The 25726-nt window shown below is 36.6% G+C and overlaps 3 protein-coding genes across 5 annotated transcripts in view; 2 read left to right on the forward strand and 1 right to left on the reverse strand.

The window, feature by feature from the left end:
- Positions 1 to 5539: 5539 nt before the first annotated feature.
- On the reverse strand, positions 5540 to 11897 carry LOC127422015 (uncharacterized). Of its 3 annotated transcripts, none has more exons than XM_051665323.1 (2): positions 11812 to 11897; positions 5540 to 6453 (listed from the first exon to the last, which is right to left on the reverse strand). In XM_051665323.1, the coding sequence occupies exon 2, from the start codon at positions 6391 to 6393 to the stop codon at positions 5689 to 5691; it is 705 nt and encodes a 234-aa protein (XP_051521283.1). In that variant the 5' UTR covers positions 6394 to 6453; positions 11812 to 11897; the 3' UTR covers positions 5540 to 5688. The 3 variants fall into 3 exon arrangements, with proteins under 3 accessions (XP_051521283.1, XP_051521281.1, XP_051521282.1); XM_051665321.1 differs by having other exon boundaries at positions 10901 to 11832; XM_051665322.1 differs by lacking the exon at positions 11812 to 11897 and adding an exon at positions 8013 to 8311.
- Positions 11898 to 12005: 108 nt separating this feature from the next.
- nars2 (asparaginyl-tRNA synthetase 2, mitochondrial) lies at positions 12006 to 20969 on the forward strand. Its single transcript, XM_051665291.1, has 13 exons — positions 12006 to 12385; positions 12465 to 12574; positions 12841 to 12961; positions 13093 to 13233; positions 14607 to 14687; positions 14776 to 14879; positions 15491 to 15623; positions 15787 to 15885; positions 16000 to 16037; positions 16350 to 16416; positions 17343 to 17480; positions 18133 to 18230; positions 20762 to 20969. The coding sequence occupies exons 1-13, from the start codon at positions 12227 to 12229 to the stop codon at positions 20931 to 20933; spliced, it is 1461 nt and encodes a 486-aa protein (XP_051521251.1). The 5' UTR covers positions 12006 to 12226; the 3' UTR covers positions 20934 to 20969.
- A 1971-nt stretch (positions 20970 to 22940) lies between these two features.
- The window catches only part of gab2 (GRB2-associated binding protein 2), a 155909-nt gene continuing 153123 nt past the window's right edge, over positions 22941 to 25726 (forward strand). The window contains exon 1 of the mRNA XM_051665286.1: positions 22941 to 23274. Within this exon, the coding sequence (XP_051521246.1) occupies positions 23203 to 23274 (72 nt within the window). The 5' untranslated portion in view covers positions 22941 to 23202. The remainder of the gene's footprint in view (positions 23275 to 25726) is intronic.

Below are 25726 nucleotides of genomic sequence, written 5' to 3' on the forward strand. Positions count from 1 at the left end.
TGATGAACATGATGAACTACCAATCAGTTCTGGGGTGGCCACAGAGTGGCCAATGAGATTTCAGGGGTGGCCCAGGCCACCATAGGCCACCCCCTAAAATCGCCACTGTCTCTTCTCTCCACAGGTATTGCAGTTGTTGAGTATTTATGAATTTATATATATTTTGTTCCTGCACTCTTTATTAAAAATGTATTTACTGTAGATAGTTCGAAAGTTTGATTTTGTATGTTATGCTGTGTAATTCATGTGTAATTCTGATGTTCATATTAAATAAAGTGTGTGTTTTATTGAACACATAAAATGTATATTTCAGTGTTTGTGTCCTTCAATTTCAGATACAGTCTCAATTTATTATTACAGGTGCTCAAAAGGAGTATTTGAGGAGTGGTCATGTGAAATGTATCTTAACATTCTAAATGTTTGTTTTATTCTGTTTTCCCACTAATCACTAGAATGGTCATAATTTTTAAACAATAAATTATATTTCTAATCTGTCTGTAATTCTACATTGCCCACAAAATTATGTATATTTCATACACTCTAAGTTTCCCTCTAGCTTGTAATTAAAATGGTTGAAAATGCAGTTGTCTGATGAAGTATGGTGGCCGGAGAAGATTTTTGTAAAAATTGCTGTGTGATATCTTATTGATAAAGGATTATTAGCCTTAAATAATCATACATATATTTACATCATTTGAAAGCCCTAGTTCTTCTCTTCAATATGGTATATACAGTACAGGTGTGTGATGTTATATGAATATGAATGTAATATGAATATGGATATGAATATCATATTCTGGCACAGAATGGAATTTTCGGAATTTTGGGCTCAGGCTTAAAAGGGTTAAACCTTGAATGAGAGTTCTAGGCATTTTGGCAGATTATGTGCAGGATAAAATTACAGTAAAGTTAATTTTGGGATTGTGTCAAAGTTCCTGGATTAAGATGAGATGTCCTGAGATGTGTACACATAAAAAGTTAATTTTGTACATTTGAAGTTACGAGCAAAGCATTAGTCTTGTGTCCCGCTAAAAAGATAAAAAGGGATCATTTCAAAGAAAGTCTGCTTTCTTTAAGTCTTCAAGCTCTTTTGTCTTGGATGAGTTTTTAGCATGTGATGGTCCGGCGTCCACCAGAAATGTCTCATGATCCCTTTAGTCTAATTTTTAAGTGTTGCAACCAAAAAATTGGTTATATCGAAGAACAAAGAATGTCTTAGATTTCCATGGCAACCATTGGGGTTTCCTCAGAAGATGGCCTTTCAGTCATGTGATGATCAATATTTTGGGGTGTTTTGTGTTGCTTTAACAGATCTACCTTTGTTTTCAAGGCAGTTAACATTAGCCAGATGCGGGTTTTAGCTCATTTATGGTTTTGAGGAATTTCCGGTGGGGATTAGAGGCCTCTGTATTATTCTCTTAATTATTTTTCTTCCTCCAATCACTACAAGCTAGAGCCCTTTAACTAACCGGCCAAACCAAAGCCCTTATACTAAGGGAGCCGACAAGGTTAGCAATAGGGCTGCAGCTAACGATTATTTCTATGATTAATCGATTAATCTGATAAAAAATTTAATTTTATTTCCTGTATTTTATTAAAATATGATTAAAAAAAAACTGATAATGATAAAGGGCATAAGGATTTGGTTTGATTTACATTACTCAATTCACAATTCTATACTCTCACAAAACTGAACAAAGCCTGAATCATAAAAAGTTATGTTTTAATTTATTATTAATATTACTTTCAGAACATATGCTAAACAGTTCCCTTACTTGAAAAACTTAACAAAAAGTGCTCATCATTAAAGAGTAAAATGATCCATAGGGCATGGAGTGGGACAAAAAATCAGCCCAGCAAAGGGCAATAGTGACACAAGAATAGAAATATTAATGCAGAATGTGATTGAATTTTAAGCAAGCATATTTGGGGCTGGCTGCCATTTTGGATGAGGAGTGCTTGTGGTGGACAACACAATGTTTTTGCCAAAAAATTCAAAGGTAAATTACTTTAAACATAGTGTGAAATCAGTAGAGTTTTTTTTTTTTTTTTTGCTATCAATTTTCTGTGTATTCAAGTTTCTATTTGCTTAAAGATGTTGTTCACTTACGTTATGTTTGCAAATCTACAGTATATTAAACGTTTGTCTGCATGAGGCTAATTAGATGTGTACATGTTCACAGTCGAACAAACACAAAGGAGCCTGCGCATTTTTTCACCAGGCAGATACTCTTCATCTTCAACCGCTGCTCAGGGCCTTCACTTACAACTCCTCACTCGCATCGCAGAAACTCAGCAAACAACAGGTAATTCCAGTAAGTTAATCGCATTTCTACACTAATATAAAATGTTTAATGCAAACTTCAAATTGTACATCTTGAAACCAGCTAACATTTTCTGAGTGTTGGTTTATATTCAGCTTCATCAACTGCATCTACAGTTTTATCATTCGGTTAGTGTTTGAGACGACATGAATAAATACATACATCAATATCATGTGAAGCATAAATTTCAGTCTCTGTAATGAGTTTCACTGTTGTGGTTGCCGCTTGCCTTAAATGACATTGAGGTTGTCAATGACAGTAATTAATATTCTGTATGTGGTGCTTATACCATACTTTTCTCATGGGAAAATACTGTGCTTTCTCATTGTCGGGCAGTGGCGGAGAATTCACGTGGATTTTTCACCGGAGAGACAGTTCATCTTCAACCGTTGCTCAAGCATCACTCACGCAGCAGAAACTCAGCAGGCAACGGGTAACTCCAACAAGTAAAACACTTTTCTACAAGTTTCAATGCAAACGTCTCATTGAACCCCTTCGTCTTAAAGAGAAACCAGTTTACATTAGCTGAGTGTTGGTTTATGTTCACTTTTCAGCTTAATCAAATGATTTTAGTAGTTCACCCAAAAATGCTATTTCTCTTGTCATTTGGCCTTCTCACCTCTTATGCCTTCTCAAACTCGTATGACATTCTGTCTTCTGTGGAATACAAACTACGATTTTTAGAAGAATATTTCAGCTCTGTAGGTCCTCACAGTGCAAGTGAATGGTGATCAGGACTTTGAAAGTACAAAAAGCACATAAATCAGCATAAAAGATATGAATACAACTCCAGTGGTTTAATCCATAGCTTCAGAAGCTAAATTATAGGTGTGGGTGAGAAACAGATCAATATTTAAGTCATTTTTAATATTAATTTTCCTCCCTGCCCAGTAGGTGGTGAAATGCACAAAGAATGTGAATCCCCAAAAACAAGAGAAGACAAATATGAAAGTGAAAGTGGAGATTGATAGTAAAAAAGTACTTAAATATTGATCTTTCTCAACCACACTTATCATATCACTTCTTAAGATATGGATTCAACCACTGGAGTCATATGGATTACTTTATGCCACCTTAATGTGTTTTTTGACCACCATTCACTTGCACTGAATGTACCAACAGAGCTGAGATATTCTTCTAAAAATCTTTGTTTGTGTTCAACTGAAGAAAGTCTACACATCTGGGATGGCATGGTGGTGAGTAAATGAGAGAATTTTTATTTTGGGGTGAACTATCCCTTTAAGCATCACTTTTCTTTTTACTCTGTAATTACTGATTTTGAGGATATTTAATTGTGCAAATAAATACAATGGAAACTGTTAATATACATTTTGAAAAAGATTATTTCTATGCATTTAGGAAGAGGAGCTTGACCAAGCACAGAAAGGAGCAGATGCCATCAATGCGTTGGAGCAGAAGGAGCGAAAGTTACCTTTCAACCCACTGGATGTATTGACTGTCCTTGAAAATGAGCTGGGGACATTTGTCAAAACTTAGGTCAGTGCACTGACTTTTTGGGCTACTTTATGCCCTTCACATCGGCTACTCGAAGAAGCTGACACTTTTTCTTTATTTTTTGGAGGTCATAAAGTAAATGGTGTTGCATCATGATGATGGCAATGTCTGGCCAAGTTGAAAATATATTTTGAATGAATAGTTTAATTTATAATTACAAATTGTTTCTGGTGTTTTTGTTACAGTATTATTTCTGCAGTGTGTAGTCTGTTAAAATGCATTTTGAATTGCGTTTATTTAGATTTACTGAAATTCTTGAAGTCATTGCATAGCCCACTTGTTTTTATGTTTTTTTGTTTATCGTCATGATTTTGTTACTATTTTTGTATTTGAGAACGTATTTTGGTTCTAGGAGAGCATGAATACCTATGTTAGATTATAAATTTGTAAACAACAATAAAAACCTTTGACATTCACCAGTTGTCTGTTATTTCTTCAGGTAATTTTATTTTAAAGTTAAGGGAAAGTAAATTAACAGAACCTAGAATCTGAAGCTGCTAATAGCGCTTACAATTGAGCTAAATGAGCTTAAAATGCATAGTTGGGTAAACAGAGATTCTTAGGGTTAAAAAACCTTAAATGTAGTAGCTGGCGTTGCACAGTATTTTAAGTAAACATTTTTGAATGTAAGCTCATTAATTTGGCAATAGCCAGCTACGGTTTTTTTAGGTAACTTTGCTTAAAATTCCTAGAGGAATTTGCTTAAAAAGTGGGATGCAAAAATGATGCACTATATTTTTAAGCAAATCCAGCACATTATTTTTTTCAGTGTATGCTAGATACATATGCTTGTACACTGTCACTGATTACATACATTTAAGTATTTTAAAATTATAGTTTTTAAAATAGTATTTTCACTGATAGCATGTTTCTAAACTATTCTTTTCAAAATATTGTGTATGCTTATCCAGTAAAATAATGTTTGCTATAGTATAATACATTATATTCAGCATTACATACAGTTTAATATAGTACAATCAACTATAAACCATGTGCAAATTTACTCATCTAAGACTCATCCAGGTGCTCACTGTATGACATGCGCTTACATGGGCAGGAGAAAACACTTTAAAAACCGGCATACCTTGATTGCTGAGACTTCTGTCTGATTTCCATGAAAGCTGCACAACTGATTACATTGAAACTGATATCGTGGTATGACGTTGGACAGTTTGATGATTGCGCTCCCTTTCTCCGATTGGTTTGATTGACACGTATGCGCACGCTTGCTTGTTCATTTATGTTTAACGGAGACTTGCTTGTGGTAAGAACAAACAGTTTTGTGAAATAACTTGGCTGATTTTGAATTCACAACATGTTTACTTTAAAAAATGGCAGTAAAATGTAAGTGATGCGCTGGAGAGAAACTCTCGAGCATCAAACAGCACAAGCACTCTGTCAACGCACCTGACGCAGCTACCGCTCCACATTAATCTGTGTGCTTATTATAATCTTCTTTGAAGTGTTTATAAAGTGCTCTCGTGCGCTGGACAATTTGGGTCCTGTTTTTTTCTGCTTCAACTTGTCTCCGCTGTTTTTCAAACGAGTTTCATAATGCAACACATTTTTCACTTGGCTGTGAAGTGACGTCACTTACGGGGCTTCTCCGCGCTTACTGCAAATACATTTTCATTTACATTTATTCATTTAGCAGAGGCTTTTATCCAAAGCGACTTACAAAAGAGGAAAACATAAGCGAATCATCTTAACGAGACAGTGGTATGAAAAGTGCCGTATTACAAAGTTTCACTAGCATCAGAATAGTATTCAAAACAGAATAAAGTGCAACAGGAATTATTATTATTATTTAATGACTGGCTAAGTGCTCATGGAAAAGATGTGCTTTTAGTCATTTTTTGAAGACAGAGAGTGAGTCAGCTTCACGGATGGAGTTGGGAAGGTCGTTCCACCAATGTGGTATGATGAAGCTGGAAGTCCGGGAAAGTTTTTTGGTGCCTCTTTGTGTTGGTACAACAAGGCGACGTTCCTTAGCTGACCGCAGGCTTCCAGTGGGCGCGTAGCTCTGCAGAAATGATTTTAGGTATGCTGGAGCAGACCCAGTGACTATTCTGTATGCCAGCATCAGAGCCTTGAATTTGATACATGCATCAACTGGCAGCCAGTGGAGAGAGACAAGGAGTGGTGTAACATGCACTCTCTTTGGTTCATTAAAGACCAGACGTGCTGCTGCATTCTGGATCATTTGCAGGGGTCTAATTGCACATGCAGGGAGGCCTTCAATGAGAGCGTTACAGTAGTCCAGTCTAGTTATGACAAGTGACTGGACAAGCAGTTGTGTGGCATGTTCAGAGAGGAAGGGTCTTATCTTCCTGATATTGTAGAGTGTAAATCTACATGATCTTGCAGTCTTTGAGATGTGGTCTGTGAAATTTAGTCTGCTGTCGATGGTTACCCCTAGATTTCTGACCGATTTGGAAGGTGTTACTGTAGTTGCACCCAGCTGCACGGTGATGTTGTGTTCAACAGCAGGGTTGGCTGGAAAGACAAGGAGTTCAGTCTTGGCTGGGTTGAGTTGCAGGTGGTGCTCCTTCATCCAGGCCGAGATGTCTGCCAGGCAGGCACAAATTCGAGCAGTCACTGTGGTGTCATTGGGCTGGAAAGACAAGTAGAGTTGCGTGTCATCAGCGTAACAGTGGTAAGAGAAACCATGTGCCTGAATGATGGGTCCCAGTGATGTTGTGTATATAGAGAAGGGAAGTGGCCCAAGCACTAATATCCAACTAATCGATAATGAAATTCTTTATGGATGATTTCCATTATCGATAATTATCGATTTTATTGATTAGTTGTTGCAGCCCTAGTTAGTGAGTGGGGCGTGAGCAATGCGTCGTGTTTGGGCTTTTCACATTGGCTGCATCTCTACAGCAATGGCGGGCAGTCACTTGCACTTGTTTATCAGTGTACTTGGTTGTGACTGGTTAATATATCAAAGTCGCTTTCAAGGCAAGTCAGTCCACTCTGCGGTCATCTTTGGAACGCTCCCAGGCAGGCTGGGCAGCTTTTTCTTTGTAAACAAGTGCCATAAAAGTACAGCTCCTATCTACTTGAAAGGGGAAAAACTGAAATTTCCAAAACGGTTGGTCATGATTACGATCAAAGAACATATTTAAAGTCAGCAGTAAAATCTAACAACAATAGTATCATAAATTGATCTGCTTTACCTCAGATTACGCTAAAAAACGCTTTTTTCAGGCTGGATGCACATGCGTGTTCTTGAGTTGACTGACAGGCAATGTCTTTATCTAAAAGTTTATTGGCTCTTTTACATGTAAGGCGGGCGTTCCAATTTCTCCTATTCATTTTAATACCAGTGGTCCGTCTCTTCTACACTGTCTCTGTATATATACAACACGGACAAAAATCCTGCAGTTTATTTATTTATTCTTACCTTTATTTAGTTATTTTGTGTTTGTATGCATGCAGACTATAAATTGTAGAGTACTGTAGGTTCAGTTTAAATATTTTGATCTGCTTTTGTTTCTTTTCTATAATTTCCTGATTATTTTAATTTTGTACGGCATCCAGAGCCACTGAGTCAGCATGAGCCGCGCAGGAAAAATAGTCTCGGCGCCGAAATTATCCGCTCACTGCCGCGCTTGGGACGCTTCACTTCATGACTCGCATTTGCAGTGTGAAGGGTGTAATCTGTTAACATGGATATGGCTTAATTTATCAATATTTCTTGCAAAATATTATATTCATAAATGTAAATTCATAAATGTAAAAAAGATGCCTGTTTTTATTATTTTCAGGAACGATGTTGAGGTATATTTAAATTTGTTTAAAGAACTCTAACTTGCTAGTAGGCTAATACTCTTTTATGGTGCACTACCAAAGTCTCTCTAGCAAGTCAGGTCGCTGGCGGCCATCTTTGGAAATCTCTCAGGAAGCTATTTTTCTGTAAACAAGCGGCATACAAGAGCAGTTCCTATCTACTTGAATGAGGAAAGATCGAACTCTCCAAAACGATCAAAGAAAGTATTTCAAATCAGCAATAAAATCTGACAATGCTGGAATCGTAAATTGTGCTTCTTTGCCTCAGATTACACAAAAAAACCCGCAATATTCCTGCTTGTATAGCTAATGCGCTTGCACATTCTCCCATTGTATGACAGGCGATGACTGTATCTAAAAGGTGATTGATTATTTTACCTGTAAGGTGAGATTTCCTTTCTACATCCGTTGACCGTTCCAATTTCTCCCATTCATTTTAGTAGAAGTGGGCCATCTCTGCTAAATAATCTCTGGTACTACTTATAAGATAATATAAGGTGTTTTGTCTTCTTTTTGTAACCCTCTTGGAATATTTTGGTTATTGCTATTTGTTTGTAAATGCTATATTTTGTATTACAATAATAATAATAATAAATAATAATAATAATAATAATAATAGATAAAAAAAATAATAATAATAATTCTATGGGTGGTGCACTGGCAAAGAGACCAGAGGGTGTTTTTGTTTTTTTTAATGGATGTTAATGGAGGAGGTGATTCAGTGTGCTGAATAAACTGCTTTCGTCAGGAAACAGCTCATCACTTAACGAACTGACCACCTGTCCGCTAAACTTCAACATGTTTTACACTAAACAGTCCTTTTGGAATGAACAATATGTGGTGTTTACTACGATTTAAACAACAGGCAAGTTAAACAAGTTGCAACATCAATATAGATAGTACAAAAACATTTACAAGAAAAAGGAAAAAAAAGAATAGAAAGAAAAAATAAAAACAATACAAACAGGGGTTTCAAGACAAAAAAAAAAATTTCATTTATATAAATTAAAGATCTTTACAAATCTTTTTGCTTTACTATTTTTACATAATTTAATCATGTTGTAATATCCTTGTAACTCTATCAAAAATAAGTTAATATTAGGTTTATTTTCTGACCATTTCAACTGATGTATAAAGAATCATCCATAATAATTAAGAAATGTATAATAAAAGAAAGGTTAGCATCTTTGTTATTGTGATGAAAATAAAGTAAAACATTGTTTTCTTCAATGGAAAAAATATAATTCATTTTTCTACACATAAATTGAGACATCCTTCCAGAATTTTTTAACAAGATGGCAATTCCAAAACAGGTGGAATAGTGTTTACTACGATAAAATTGCTGTTTTAGTCACCTCATTCAGCCCCGCTCTTCCGAATTTTGTCATCTAACTTCCTATTTGTATTAAAGCCACTAAGAAGAGTTAATCAAAATGGATTACGTGTCGGAGCACAGAAAGTATTTTTCTACAGCACCCTTTTACTACGTGAAAATACTAGTGAGGTGTTTTTTCTGTCACTCGAAATGTTCGTTTTTACCGACACCTGCGGAGGTCAATTGGACCTGGCAGATCATATTCGGACAGCTATGATACGCTGCACTTTTTCATAATACAAGCGTTTAATTGTTATACTTGAAATTCTCCTTAATTTTTAGGTTTCAACTTGTTAATAATAATTTGTTTTAAAATGCATAGTTCATATGAAATTTCCAACAGTGACAGCTCATATTATTACACATGCAAGTTCAACATGAAAGAAAATGACAACTGTACTTTTTAAAATTAATTTGTCACCCTACATTTTTTAGAGGCTTAATTGTAATTAAAATAGTTGTAAATGGAATCTAAAATAAAATATGCACTTTCATTGATTTCGAAAATCATGCTTCTGACTCAATATTTTGCTCTCTGTTCAACGTAAACTTACTAAATGTTGCTGGCATCATTGTACAGATTTAAATAAGTGGTATTATTAGATCGAATGGGAGAAGTACGTAAGATTTTAAAAAAACTCGCCGAGGAAGGAGATTTGAACTCGGTCATCAATAACATCTGATCAGCTCAACATTATATAGCGTTATCAATTTGAGCTACCAGATGACATGAAGACATGTCAGCCTCTTCATTTTCAAGTGAGTGTGTGTTCGGTGTGATATTGTGCACTAGTGATGGAAGATCGGATCATTTTACTGTCTTTGAATCTTGTTCAGCAAAATGAACGAATCTTTTTTCAAATCATTTAGTTCATTTGAGCAGAATTAAAATAAAAAGTACATTTTCAATAGCCAAATCCCCCCCCCCCTCCCCCAACACGTCTACTTATGCAAACTTTGATTATAGTCCCAATAAGGAAAAAATGATAATGCAGCCAAGGACAAATTATGAGAAACAGAAATGATTAGTTCACCTCTGGAATCTACTTGTCTGAGTCGTTCGTCTGTCACGTGACAAAAGAACGAACGACTCGAACCAGAAGACTTGAGTGGTGAACTAATAATTACTGTTTCCTGTGTGAGCAATACATAGCTTATACGACTGTCACGTGATAAAAGAACGAACGACTCGGACCAAAAGAGTTGAAAGGTGAACTAATCATTTCTGTTTCTTGTACAGCGCCTATGCGGTTTTCACGTAACAAACGAAAGGAGGTTGTGCAATGCACATGTGCGGTCAACACAAAATGAACGAAGCACTCTCTGAGACTACTCGTTCTTCTGAGTCACATAAAAGATTCGTTCAAAATGAACGAATCATTCATGAAAGACCCATCACTATTGTGCACATTATCCAGCAATGCGTCCATGTTAACCTGTGCCTCACGTTCACAATATTATGGTCTTGACTGGTTATTGTATAAAATATGAATGCCATTTTCTCGTTGAAACCCAAATATTATGCAACATGATTAAATCAATCAGTAATTGAATGAACAAACTGCCAACATTCATAAAGCCATACTGAGTTCATTTATTAGTGCAGACATGCTCAGTAGGCTTGGGTCTCAATAGTGACATTTATGTAGGTCATTACCATAAGATTAGAAAAACATGTAGACTGATGTGCTATAATGTTGCCCTGATCAGATGTTATTGATGACGAGTTCAAATCTCCTTCCTCGGCAAGTTAAAAAAATCTAACGTACTTCTGCCGTTCGATCTAATAATACCACTTATTTAAATCTGTACAATGATGCCAGCAACATTTAGTATGTTTACATTGAATGGAGAGCAAAATATTGAATCAGGAGCATGAAATTCTGCTTACCTTAACTATAACGCGATGGGTGAATGACATGAGAGGATGGTCAGAGGTGTCATACAATATATTTTTAATTATTTTGTGTTATCTCTTGGAGTTTAATGAGCATAGAGGCACATCAGATCATCCACAGCTTGAAGGTAGGATCTTGTGTATTTATGAATAAAATAATCTTGTTTTAAAATATCCTCAATCTGCTTCTAGTTGTTATGACATCCCCTGAACATTTAAAATACTCATGTTAACTTTTGACAACTCTATAACCTGTAAATCCACTTCGCTAGCTAATTACAGTTTAAAATCAACACCATAGATATCTATTTAGAACCTAAAACGGAAGTTCCGAGACAAAATTTTCAAGATGGCTGCGCGCTAGTTTCTCTGGCGCATTACGGGAATACGAGAAGACGCTGACAATTTTGCGACAGGTAGTTTACGGCTCTCCCCATTTATTGGTATGGTATCAGCAAGCGGTGACCCTTACGCCAGAGATCTTCTATACTAATTTAACAATCTGCGGTTTTACCATGGGAGAAAGCGTAATGGTCAACTAGCGTGATACGACAGTAAGTCACCATTTGCGGATATCATACAAATGAATGGGGAGAGCCGTAAGCTGACTACCTGTCGCAAAATCGTCCGTGACTTATCTTTTAAAACAGCAATTTTATCGTAGTAAACTCCACACATAGTTCACCCCAAAAGTATTTTTTAGTGTAAAACATGTTGAAGATTAGCGGACAGGCGGTCAATTCATTAAGTGATAAAATGTTTCCTTAAAAAAAGCAGTTTATTCAGCACACTGAAGCATCTCCACCACAGACATCCATTCAAAAAGAACGGCCTCTTGCCTCCTCGCTAGTGTACCGCCCATAAAATGTCTATGGGACCGCAGCGTTATGCTATTCTATGCTAACCTTGTAGGCTCCCGCCGCTCCCCGTTTAGATGGGCTCGGGTTACGCTCTCCAGTGTGAAAAACGTACAGGTTGAATACAGATGGAATAAAAGATCTCTGGCCAAACCCTTGGTTCTGTTGGTTTATATGCTGCGTGTGTCACATTTCAAGCCAATGGGATGCGGCATGACGTTGATTCGATTTCAGGAAGCGTTTTGTGAACAGCGTGAATGTCAAAACAGAACGAGAGATTCGAGATCAAGCTCTTGTTAAAGTGCATGTGGTTGATCCTCGTATATCATATTCATATATTCAAGAATATAATTACATCCCAGTTACTGGATGTGAACTGTATTGCAAAGCGGAAGAAGTCGAGCAAATTGAGCCGGATCAAGACATCAAGTAACCGTGTTGATTCTCTCCACTCTCTGCTTTAATGATACCGGTCATATTACAGCGAATTCCTGCATCACTATTTTGTCAATGTGGTGCAGTATTCTTTCAGCGACGCTCCAGTCGCATGTTGTCCACGACAACAATAAGAATATCTGATGCGCTTGAAAGCAAAGATAGAGGATCAGATGTTAGAATACAGGTGAGAACACTGTTGTTTGGATTTACTTTGTAAACGTCAAGTGTCCTATTATTGCATTACCATGCATGCTTTCCTTCAGGGGTGGGTTCGATCTGTCAGGCATCAGAAAGACAACATCTTCTTACATGTGAATGATGGAAGTTCATTGCAACCTCTTCAGGTTGTTGCCAGCTCACACGTGAATAACAGGTGATAATACTGTATTTAATATGTATTTGGACACTTGTGCCACACTTAAAAAATATAAATGTCATATTAATGTAACGATTGTATTGCATTAGATTTGTTTGCAGATGCCATTTGGTTTGATATTTGTCATCTAATGAAATGCATACATTATTAGGCGTCTAAAGTGTCCACATACTTTGGTGCAGCTGTATGAATATGATTAATGCAATTATTTGAGGTGTAAATCTTGATGTTAGAGTCATGATATAACTTTCCTTCTTGTTAAGAGACCTCACATTTGGCTGTGCTGTTGACATCACTGGCACTTTGGAGGAGAGCCCCAATAAGAGACAGAGTGTGGAGTTACAAGCTCAACATATTGAAGTGGTTGGGGAATGCAATCCTGTGGTACGTCTTCACATCAGATATGGACTATTAATCAAATAAAACTCATCAGCTGCTTTGGTGGAATGAATTATAAAGCTGCTTAATTGTAATTAGATACCACATACAATAGTGACGTGTTATATCTTCTTCAGAACTATCCTTTCAAGATCAAGGAGCGGCATTCTCTGGAGTACATTAGACAGTTTCCACACCTCAGATGCCGAACAAATGCCTTCAGTTCCCTGCTCAGGATACGCAGTGAGGCTACAACTGCCATCCATTCATTTTTCAGGGTAAAAAAATAGTAACTTGCTGGTTTCATAACAGTGTTACTTCGCATCATGCACTCCAAACTAAAAATGTTTGACTGTATATTTTATATATTAAGGGAGTCATGTGCCCTAGTGTTTATTATCTGGGCTGGTACCTGAAAATAGTATGTGCAAACATTTAAATAAAAGTGGCAGCTAAATGAATACCTACTTACGTATTCTATAAATAACTGTATATATTTGCATTTATACAGAGTGCAAATTAGGGCAGGTATAGGTTTTGGGAGGGTCTGACTCCCCTTATTAAGTCTTGTTCTAGAGGTCTGCATGGATCACAATCCGGGCCTGAAGTTGACGCCTTAACCTGGCCTGTACCTGAGACCGTGTGACCCAACCTGCACCATCAAATTCTAAGCCTGAACCAAAAATCTCTTTGCAGTTTGTTGCAATAGGTTGTATTTTATTTAAACATCGTAGGCAACATTTGTAAAAGTAAAGTAAGAGTAAACATACACAGTTTTAGCAAGGCAATGCGGCCCTGCAGCACACCAGGACAAAACGAAAAAAACATTGTCTTACCTTTTGTCAAGTGCTGAAACTTTACTGGGTGCAGAACAATTTGGAATCATGTGTAATAGTCACATGAAGTCCTCTTTGCGACCTGCAATTCGCATCTGAAGGTAAAATTGGTACACCTGTGCTAAAAAAAGCTAGAAGCTGTGCAACAAAAGAAACAGAACGCAGGTGTCTCGGGATGCTTTTATAAAAATGTAAGTTCTTTTTAACTTGACATAGTGTCTTTTTAACTTAAATGTGGCAGTCCTGCTTGAGATACTAAAAAGACCAACGAGATGCAGCGCAGTGGTTAAAATGTCCATCCAGCACCTGTTTACATAGAAAAATAATTGAACAACACCGAACGCATACAAAAAACATGTTCGGTCTGTTCACACACATCATTTTTCGTTAATTGCAAACCCGAACCTGAAGTTATACTTTAAAAAACTGACACAAAACCTGATGGTTTGTTGGGTTCCGTTGGGCTCGGGTACAGAACACTAGCTTGCACTAACCTAAAGGAAGTCAATTCAGAAGTTGGGAGGGTGGGGGTTTAAAACTACATACTAAACCATTTTAATTATATTTTTAACAAAGGTTCAGTAAGTATTTATCAGTTTATTATAGATTCATAAGAATATCACAAAAGATAGTTGACGTTTGACTTCCTGGGCTAGAAACAGCAAGAGACAATATGGTTTGTATGAGACAAACCTCAACAGACCATGCCCTGAAATGTACCTATAGAAATTCTTCTAAATAGGTTGCTATGTAATTAATTTGCACACTGCATGTATATATTTGAAGACCTGTTCTGTCATTTTATCTTGTAACAGGATAATGGTTATGTACAGATACACACACCAATAATCACCTCAAATGACTGTGAGGGAGCAGGTGAACTCTTCCAAGTTGAGGTATATATAAATCTCAGCGTGTACAGTAGGTGTAAGTATAGCTGCTCAATTTGAAGCTGTGATAACTGATATATCTTTCTCTCTGAAGCCTGCAGGTAATAAAAATGGCTCAGATGACCCAACTCCCCATTTCTTCTCTGTGCCAGCTTATCTAACAGTCTCAGGACAGTTACACTTGGAGGTGATGGCAGGGTAAAGACTTCACACACTTCACTAGTCACCAGTATTTAAGAGCTGAACTTGGTGTAACCAAAGTGTTTCTAGCAAGTCAGGCCACTGGCGGCCATCTTTGGAACGCTCCCGTGAAGCCATTTCCAGTCATGACAGTGCAGCTCCTGTCTATCTGAATGGGAAAACACAGAAATCTCTAAAATGGTTGGTCAAGATTACGATCAAAGAACATATTTGAAATCAGCAGTAAAATCTGACAACACTGTTATCATAAATTGTGCTTCTTTACCTCAGGTTACGCTAAAAAAACAAAATTGTCCCGGCTTATATAGCTAATGCACATGCACATTCTTGAGTTGATTTACAGGCGATGTCTGTATCTAAAAGGTGATTGGCTCTTTAACTGTAAGGCGGGACTTCCTTTCTACATGCACTGACTGTTTGGCGTTCTCCCATTCATTTTAATAGAAGTGGCCTGTCTCTGTTTAATAGTCTCTTGTGTTATAGTACAGAGATCATCATGCTTGAGATTATTTACACAGAAGTCATATTTATAATAAATCAAATCAATAGCTTTAGAGTAAACATAGAATGTTACATTACTAATTTGTTGTCTTGTTTGGCTGTTGTAGGGCTTTTTCAGCAGTATACACATTTGGTCCTACATTCAGAGCGGAGAACTCTCAAAGCAGGAGACATTTGTCTGAGTTTTACATGGTAGAAGCTGAGATTGCCTTCACTGAATCACTAGAGGACCTTATGAAGGTAGGAAAGTCAGTCCCCTGTCATTGAATTACCTATTTTAAGTGTGCTACTTAACTGCAGTATTGAAGACTCTATAAAGCAGCTATTTATGGTTGTAAGTTTGATTTTGAAGCATATATACGATAGTTTTTGTTCATTTTAAAGCCTGTTTATCATTCTTCAGGTTATAGAGAACTTATTCAAGACTACCACAGAGTATGTTCTGTCCCATTGCTCAGATGACGTAGATTTATTTCACAAATATATTACACCAGGACACAGGGTATGATGCAAAATTCTATTGTTCCTTATGCAGAGAGCTTTTTATCATAAGAGTTTTTCCACCAAAATGGCTGTAATAAGCTTATAATGTTTAAATGTTTTTAAACTTCCCCAGGACAAAGTGGATCTCATGCTGAAAAGAAAATTTAATGTGTATGTATTATATCTCATCACATTTTCCCCTTTCTCTTATTTTCCCCTATTGTTTTCTTGCTCCCTCATTTTCTTTTAAATAATAATAATCACATTACATGTAGTTTACACTTAAATCTAGTTACATGATAACATGTGTAATGGTAACTTATCAAAATTGTCTGAATTTTTGCTGTCACCAGTAATTATTCCCTATAAAAGAATCCCTATCACTGTATAATTGCTTCATTTTAATTGCATATTGCAAACTTTTCTTTGAACTTTCACATTCAAATTATACATTTTATAACTATTTCTATTTTCTTTTTACAGCATTTCCTACACTGAAGCTATAGACATTCTAAACAGCAGTTCACAGAACTTTACGTTCAGTACAGAGGTAGTTAAATTACATCATCTTTTTTCAAACTTATGCTTACTTTAAATGGCCATCGTTTTAAAATGCCAGTAGTAAAGTAATTTTTTTGTTTGTTTGACAAGCAGGTGTGAAAATTTGTGTTTTAGAGTCAGCATGAAATGAAAATTGCAACCGCTTTTAAATCCTTATTGTGACGTATTTTTGAGTGAAACGGCTTTTTGAACAAGTAAAAAAATGTAGGGCGGGGACTTGATTTTATCCATCGATTGTTGATTGGATTGTGAAAAGTGGATGTTGCTTATTTCTGTAAGATAACACCGGAATGGAGGCAGACCTGAATGCGAGTTTGCAGTTGACAAACAGACACACGCACAGCCTTTCCACCATGCTGCTCATGCCAAATTCAGGGAGACTGAGAAGCAGTCTTAATACCGGCCTGCTTTTGCACTCACTTGAGAACAGAATGATGAACTAACTGACAACGATAATATATAACCACCCCACAAACGCACACAGCACATCACGGTCTTTGCTTACTACCAGACTGGAGCCGTTGTACAAGTCCAATGCAAATGAATGAGAAACAAGTGAGTAAAAGATCACTATTTCAACATTTTAAACCGCAATACACTAAATATAAAGGGAAAAAAGAACACTTACTCATGCTATCCATCCCAAGATTCCTCTGAAAGATGCCTGCATTAAAAAAAAAAAAAGAAATAAACTCCAGCCACTTTTTCTGCTTTTAACTCGTGGTCCACTCAGAAGTGATCACCTCTGGAAGTATTCAAATATGCAAAGATGAATTGTTCAAAATAAGACCAGTAACATGAATGAATAAAATAAATAGGGTAAATTTTAATTTCATGCCAACTTTAAAAGAATGTTTATCTTTTTATAAATATATATTCTGTTTTTTTTCCCTTCATACCTGCTCATTACTTTAGTGGGGCTGTGATCTTCAGACAGAACATGAGAAGTTCCTAGTGAAACATTGTGGAAACGTCCCAGTATTTGTCATTGACTATCCCTATGACTTAAAGCCTTTTTATGCCCGAGACAACCAGGACCAACCTCACCACACTGTAAGAATGAGCTTTTGGTACCCCTCAGTACAATCCATTTGAGATCAGTCATGAGTTTCTGTGGGATTTCAAGTATTTTTCATTGTCCAGCTAGCCTAATTTGGTTGAAAATGTAAAATATTATTTGTTTGTTGACTAAAGATAAGAAAAATGGTATCTTCACAAGCTGCAATTGAAATGTAAGGACCCACTTTATATTACGTGTCTTTAAGCACTGTGTACTTAAGGATGTAATACAATGTACTTATTATGTACAGTATATATGTGTTGTTGCATTGTACTTACATTCAAAGTACCTGCATTTATTTACGTCTGTAGTTACACTGTTAAACTTACCCCTAAGCCTACCCCAACCCTAAACCCTAACCGCTACCCGTAAACCTACCACTGCTCCAAAACCTATGCGTACCTCAACCTCAGTTAGAGCAAATGTGCATTTTTTGAGAATTTTGTAGAACAGTATGTAGTTACACAATAAATACATTGTATAGTATATATTTCAATGTTTGTATATATAAGTGAAAGACACCTAATATAAAGTGGGACCAAATGTAGTTTTAAATTCTGCTTTATAGGGGTACATCCATGAAGCCTTATTATTTCCATTTAACCTCCATGCTCTCGGAATAACTTATTCCGATATTTTGGACAGGCGGCTGCCGTAGACCTCTTGGTGCCTGGGGTTGGAGAGCTCTGCGGGGGATCCCTGAGGGAGGAGAGACTGGAGCTTCTGAGTCGACGACTAGCACAGTAAGAGTATCTACCCTTTCACATAGTAATAATTGATTAAACAATATATACTGTATCTGCATATGTGTGTTACTAAATAGTGACATGATTTCTGAAGGTATTTAAAGAAGTGGTGCTTAATTTTTAGTGTGAAATAGGGTAGGGTTTTCTAAACATTGGTTCATGAGAGAACTGCATTGGGTTAATGTAATTGTGATGATAATGCCAATGCTGAATTAAGTTAAATATAAATGGATAATAATTAAAGAGCACCTATTATGGTTTTTCAAATATTACCTTTCATGTAGTGTGTTATATGGCTGTTTGTGAATGTAAAAAAATGTCTGCAAAGTTTCAAAAATCAAAGTGCACGACAAATGGAGTTATTGACTCCCAAAAGAAAGAACCGATTCTGAACACCTGAAACGAGTCGTTAGTAATTCCAGACTTACTTCCCGTACTAACCTATGTAATTTGGTAACAAAAAGGCCGCCTCTGGTCTTCATTGTCTGCTTGCGAACAGCTTTAACCCGCCCTCAAACACTACACTAAGCGGTAGACCAATCACAACAGACTGGGACATCTGACCAATCAGAGCAGAGTAGGTTCTCTGAAAGGAGGAGTTTAGAATGAATCCTTTAGGATGGATCATTGAACGAGTCGTTTTTGACACTGAAAAAAAAAAAAGGTAATGCTGCAATTTAAATTATGAGCAAATTAAAGTGTTTTTTGACCTTGGATGCATGTAAATCTATTGTATGTGACCTTAAACAAAATTAGGCAGTTTAAAAACCATAATAGGTGCTCTTTAATCAAATTTAAAAATAAATACATAAATAAATAAGAGGAATTGAAAGAGAAATTAACAATATAAATATTTCACAACAAAAAATGCAATGAATATTTGGGATTTTTTTTTTTTTTTTAAAGGTTAACATTACTTAATTTCGGTCATAGGGATGCAACAAACATTTTTGGAAACACCTGTCATATAGAAATGGGTCAAAATTAATATGTAAAGCTACAAAAAACACGAATCTCGCAAGCTTGTACCAGATAGCACCAGTGGTATGTAATACTTGGAGTGGTTGCTCATCTGCAATACATTGTTAAAACGTTCTCTTCAGATGTTGAAAGGATATTCAGCAGATGTTTTCATGACATTTATGATTTAGAGTATATAAGATCCATTTATATCCATTCTTTTTTGGATTTTAGCAAGAGTTTATCAGATGTTTTTAACAAATATAGGGTGATTCTCACAAAACCTGTCAAGGAAATGCCCTGGTCATATTTGACCCCCAAAGAAGACCATTAAGTTTTTTGCTTTGTGACATTTTCAGGACACTTAAGCACATTTTAACCCACTATTTAGTATTTTCTTTCTTCTTTTTAGTGATGATTCTCATTATTGTTACAGTAATATTTTTTACTGTATTACAGTAAAAAAGTTGCTGCTGTAAAACTATTCTTGTTTTTATTATTAAAATAAGCGAAAACTATGATTGTATACACTGGCGGCCAAAAGTTTGGAATAATGTACTGATTTTGCTGTTGGTACTTTAAAAAATTGGTACTTTAATTCACCAAATTGGCATTCAACTGATCACAAAGTATAAAGTATATTCAGGACATTACTGATGTAAAAAACTGCACCATCACTATTTGAAAAAAGTCATTTTTGATCAAATCTAGACAGGCCTCATTTCCAGCAGCCATCACTCCAACCTTCCCTATCCTTGAGTAATCATGCTAAATTGCTAATTTGGTACTAGAAAATCACTTGCCATTATATCAAACACAGTTGAAAGCTGTTTGGTTCGTTAAATGAAGCTTAACATTGTGTTTGTTTTTGAGTTGCCACAGTATGCAATAGACTGGCATGTCTTAAGATCAGTATTTGGTCAAAAATGGCAAAAAAGAAACCGCTTTCTCTAGAAACTCATAATTGGACAACAGATAATTGGAAAACAGTGTTATGGATCTTAACCCCATTGAGCTTTTGTGGGATCAGCTAGACTGTAAGGTTCGTGAGAAGTGCCCGACAAGACAGCCACATCTATAGCAAGTGCTACAGGAAGTGTGGGGTGAAATGTCACCTGAGTATCTGGACAAACTGACAGCTAGAATGCCAAGGATCTGCAGAGCTGTCATTGCTGCACATGGAGGATTTTCTGATGAGAAATCTTTGAAGTAGTTAAATAAGTTCTGAGCATTTTTTCAAATTGTAATAGTAATTTTTCACATTATCAATGTCCTGACTATACATTGTGATCAGTTGAATGCCACTTTGGTGAATAAAAGTACCAATTTCTTTCCATAAGAGCAAAATCTGAAAAATGTTTTTTTTTTTTTAAAGTGTTTTTTTTAAGTGTAATTCATTTTTTTTTATTTTGGAGTCAAGTAGGACCAGGGCATTTTCTCAACAGATTTCATAAGGATCACTTTTATAGATGATGGGCTCTTTAATAAATGCTTGAGGGTGTGTTTGCTGGGTTTGGGAGGGTGTCTAATATGTCTCATCTCCTGTATGCAAATACATCTTCTTGCAGGGCTGGATTGGATGACACATATGCATGGTATCTGCAGCTGAGAGAGCTTGGCTCTGTCCCTCATGGTGGTTTTGGGATGGGCTTCGAGAGGTACCTCCAGTGTATACTGGGAGTCCACAATATCAAAGATGTGATTCCATTTGCAAGGTTCTCACACTCCTGCCTGCTCTGAAGAGGGATTAAATAAAAGAAAGAGTGATGGAATGAGTTTTGTGTTTTGTGTTTTTTTTGTTGTTGTTTTTTTACTGTTGCCATTGCTTTAGTTGGATGACTAATCTGGTCAATTCGCGCTTTTATTATATTTTTATAATAATTATCTTTTATTCTCTTTGTTATGAGCGAAAAAGCAGAGTCAGAGATAATTGTCAAAATTTGAGAAAAAAAAACATCAATAGAAATTAATGATTAGCATTGCAAAATGAACTTATCTGTGTCTCTGTCGTAGCAAGCCTTGTGAACTCTTTTTACACCTGGAAAATAAATTACATCTCTGTGACAACCTCTTGATCTTAAGTAACTTTATAAAAGATTATTTTTGTTCTGTTTTGATTTAAATTATCTTTATTTGTATTTATCTTTTTAGTTTTAGTAGGTTTAGATGGTTTGCTGTTATAAACTTTGTGAAATAATTAGATTCAAAGAGTTTAATTAAATGTAATATGTAAATTGTTCCCCTTTATTGAACTTGTAAAAGAGCATATTTCATCTTGTGATGTTCAAAAGCGAATATTTCAGGGGCACATCCTCTATTTTAGTGTTTAATTTATTTGTTAATGAAGACTGTTCATAAAGTTAAAAAAAAGAACTTCTCGGGAAAAGCATATAGTGTAATGTTGATGAATTATCAGAATGTATAGTGACCCCAAAACATAGTTCGACACTTAAAGGGTTAGTTCACCCAAAAATGAAAATTCTCTCATTTACTCACCCTCACGCCATCTCAGATGTGACTTTTTTCTTCTGCTGAACAAAATGTAAGATTTTTAGAAGAATATCTCAGCTCTGTAGGTCCATACAATGCAAGTGAATGGGTACCAAAAATGTTAAGCTCCAAAATGCACATAAAGGCAGCATAAAAGTAATCCATAAGACGCCGGTGGTTAAATCTGTACCTTCAGAAGTGATATGATAGGTGTGGGTGAGAAACAGATGAATATTTATGTCCTTTTTTACTATAAATTCTCCTCCCTGCCCAGTAGGTGGCGATATGCATGAAGAATGTGATTTGCCAAAAACAAAAGAAGACTGTTAAAGTGAAAGCGGAGACTGGTAGAAAAAATGGACTTAAATATTTATCTGTTTCTCACCCACACATATCATATCGCTTCTGAAGACATGGATTGAACCACTGGTGTCTTATGGACTACTTTTATGCTTTTTTGTGCTTCAAAATTTTGGTACCCATTCACTTGAGGACCTACAGAGCTGAAATATTCTTCTAAAAATCTTAATTTGTGTTCAGCAGATAAAAGAACATCATGCACATCTAGGATGGCATGAGGGTGAGTAATTGATGAGAGATTTTAAATTTTGGGGTGAAATATCCCTTTAAATCACACTTTTCATTGCATTAGATACAAATATCAAACGCTCTGCAAACTAATCATGCTAGACCTTTTCTCAGAACTTACTACACTAACACTTCTCTGCCATGATTTTTGCAACGCCAAGTGTTGCGTAGTGATTTTAAGTGCGAAACTTGCATTACCTATATTCGTCCACTAGATGCCGCTGTTTGTCTAATTAAGTAATACGCTCGGAAAAGTTACTGTCGTTCGGATGATTCTGGGAACTCAGGACACGATATTGGGCTCTGCAGTCTTATTTAATAATGATGGTTACTGTAATAAATGAGGGACATTAGACACTCCCTGAAAGTCAGTTTTTATTTATGTTCTTACAAAAGGTAAAATTTCTCAAAAAATGTTTTTCCATTTGCTTAAATACACTTTCCCAAACTTTATATAGAGTTAAAAGGTCGCCATGTCGTGTATTCTAAGTACATTTATCATATGTGTGAGTTTAATTGGCCGGTGTCAGCGCAGTGAATTTCACGCGTGCGGTTCATTGTTACTTTGTTCATCCCTACACACACAGAGAGAGTCCCGTCCCCTCAGTTCTGTGGGCGTGGTGTGTATATGAGTGGGACAACAAACAGCAGACACCCAACAGCACTTCCTACATCACCGTACAACTCGTTTACTCCTCCTTATCTCGCGTCAACCGTCTATCTCGGGTTGTTTCCCGACTCGTGTAATGTTTACAGTGCGCAGAGGACGCGCCGAGCGCTACTCGCATCATCACTAAATGACGCACCGGATCGCTATAGCAAAGTGCGCTTTACATCTACATAACAGTTTCACACCCGTTCAATATAGATGGAACTGCATCATCTAATCAGTTCAAAGTGATATTACTGCGGTGATTTTTCTTTTCGGAAAATGAGTGGAGGAGAAATCATCTGTCAAGGGTGGCTGAGAAAGTCACCTCCCGAGAAAAAACTGCGGAGATATGTAAGTGTTTTTAACGCAATATTTCCCGACTATTTTAAAACTTGAATCTTTGCTGTGATAGTGATGCAGAAGGCTGTGAACTTGTGTGAAACCAACTCTGTGACTCGAATCTTTTCATCCCTCTGAAAGAAAGAAAACATTTGACCAATATTAGTTTATTAGTTATTAAAATGTGCTTTATTGGGGTGGTCGATGGCCAGTATCGTGTTGGAGAGACTTACTCCAGTGAATATTTCTCATGGCATTTATTTTTAGTCAATTTCTGTATATACACAAACCTTATTGGCAATATTTAACATTTTCGCCATTATTGTCCTGGAATGACAAATTATCACAAAGTGTCCCACTTTACCTGTATTCGCCACAAAACATTGTTTTGGCCAACAAATATTGTAATTAATGTAATTCCAGATAAAAAGAAGAAGAAAAAAAAGAAGCTTTTTATAGGGTTTTCAGTTAAATTTAAGCAATAAAGCCAATATAAAACACAAAACAATTCATGAAACAGCCAAAATGTAAAAGGCATTTACAAAAAATAGGTAAAGTCGGACTCCTACATTTTTGCATTTAATATTTCTTAATTAAATACAAAAAGGTCTGAACTATTTAAAACAGTATTGTCTGAGGTGCGAAGCCATTTCCTTCATATTTTAAAACAATGTCAATGGCGAATTATCAGAAAGTGTCCCTGTACCTGTATTCACCCTATGAAACCATTGTTTTGGCCAACAAATATTGTAATTAATTCAATTACAGATAAAATGATGATTAATCTGCCAGGCTCTATCATTTGATCATATACTGTATACAATATATTTGTCTGTCGCTGCTTTTTGTCTCAGCCTTAGCATGTGCAACCTGTTTTGACCCAGCATCCCTCCTCTCCTCACTACTGTAAATAAGAAGAACAAGAACTGACAACATCATTAAAATACACAACTATATGTTTATTATTCAGGATGACCACCAATAATACCTGCTTTATAATAAGATTGTAAGAGTATCTTAATCTGGATTTAATTGAACTAAAGAAGCCATGCACAATGGGGTTTAAAGATACCACAGACACACCGTCTGTCTCCTAATTCTGTTTTGAACTGCTGTCCACACAACTGTCCCTACTAAGTGGGCAGAAACTGATTGTCCCATATTGTTTTGTTTGGAGCCAGTTGCTGCATTATTGTAAACTGTAGACCACTGTTGGATGTATGGATCTTTGTCCTCACATCTTGCTTTGGTGCCTGAACATTGGGGACTATTGCTTTACGGTTTGCCAGACCAGATAATGCATCCTGCACAAAAGCTGGAGAAGGCCTTCAGTGTTAGTTTTCATAAATACAGCTGTCTCATGTTTATCTACAGTGTTGCATTACAGGACTTCTCCATCCTCCTACCTAACTTTGCCATGATGTCATCTCTTTCTCTTGCTCACGTTCTCTTTCCCTCTCTCTCAGTTTCATTTGGAGAGTCCATATCTATGTGTCCTCAGATGCACACATGCTAGGTCATTTCCTTATTGTCTTCCACATAAAGCAGCCATCTTACATGGAGCTGCACAGGAAAGGCTCATGTCAAAATAAGTGGGCAGCTAGGGCTGGGAAAAAGGGAAAAGCAGACATGCATTATAACTGAAGGTCAATGCTCCTTTAGTAAAACAAAAAAACACTCTTTTAATCTACAAACAGCACAGTGGTTTTGGGGTCTTGCATCCAAAAATGTCCAGTTCACACAGTACAAGAACAAAAAATGCAGGTAGGAAATGGGCCATTCAGCAGACATTCACTATTCAGCTGGACAGCACAGTGAGAGGCTGATATCCATGCTGGAGAAAACAGCTGGTTTAGCCAAAGGTGGCTGTTTTAGTCAAACAGTTTTTACACAAGTTTAGATGGTTGCCGGCGACTCAAGTACCAAAAAACCCCTCTAAAACCAGCAAACCAGACCAGCCCTACCATTGTAGCCATGCTGGGAACGTAGCTCTGCAAAAATTATTTTAGGTACACTGGAGCAGACCCAGTGACTGTTCTCTATGCCAGCATCAGAGCCTTGAATTTGATATGTGCATCAACCGGCAGCCAGTGAAGAGAGACAAGGAGTGATGTAACATGCGCTCTCTTTTGTTCATTAAAGACCAGACGTGCTGCTGCATTCTGGATCATTTGCAGGGGTCTAATTGCGCATGTAGGGAGGCCTGCAATGAGAGCGTTACAGTAGTCCAGTCTAGTTATGACAAGTGACTGGCCAAGAAGTTGTGTGGCATGTTCAGAGAGGAAGGTTCTTATCTTTCTGATATTGTAGAGTGTAAATCTACACGATCGTGCTGTCTTTGAGATGTGGTCTGTGAAATTGAGTTGGTCTTGAAGTCTTGCATCCAAATATGTCCTATCCACATAAATAAAATAAAAATAGCAGCACACGGACAGCCTGTACTGAGAGGACTTACTGACTCTTC

Source organism: Myxocyprinus asiaticus, chromosome 31 (genome assembly GCF_019703515.2).
Source record: "Myxocyprinus asiaticus isolate MX2 ecotype Aquarium Trade chromosome 31, UBuf_Myxa_2, whole genome shotgun sequence".
NCBI lineage: Eukaryota > Metazoa > Chordata > Actinopteri > Cypriniformes > Catostomidae > Myxocyprinus > Myxocyprinus asiaticus.

What these genes read in the sequence shown, in the direction of transcription:
- LOC127422015 (XM_051665321.1), bottom strand. Translation starts at nt 10,930, where the DNA reads ATGTCATTCACCCATCGCGTTATAGTTAAG. An exon ending in CCCATCGCGTTATAGTTAAG is followed by an intron (nt 6,454 to 10,900) that starts GTAAGCAGAATT and finishes TTGTCTTTCCAG; the next exon opens with CCCAATGACACCACAGTGAC.
- nars2 (XM_051665291.1), top strand. Translation starts at nt 12,227, where the DNA reads ATGATACCGGTCATATTACAGCGAATTCCTGCATCACTATTTTGTCAA. An exon ending in GTGAACTCTTCCAAGTTGAG is followed by an intron (nt 14,688 to 14,775) that starts GTATATATAAAT and finishes TTCTCTCTGAAG; the next exon opens with CCTGCAGGTAATAAAAATGG. An exon ending in CTGAGTCGACGACTAGCACA is followed by an intron (nt 18,231 to 20,761) that starts GTAAGAGTATCT and finishes ATCTTCTTGCAG; the next exon opens with GGCTGGATTGGATGACACAT.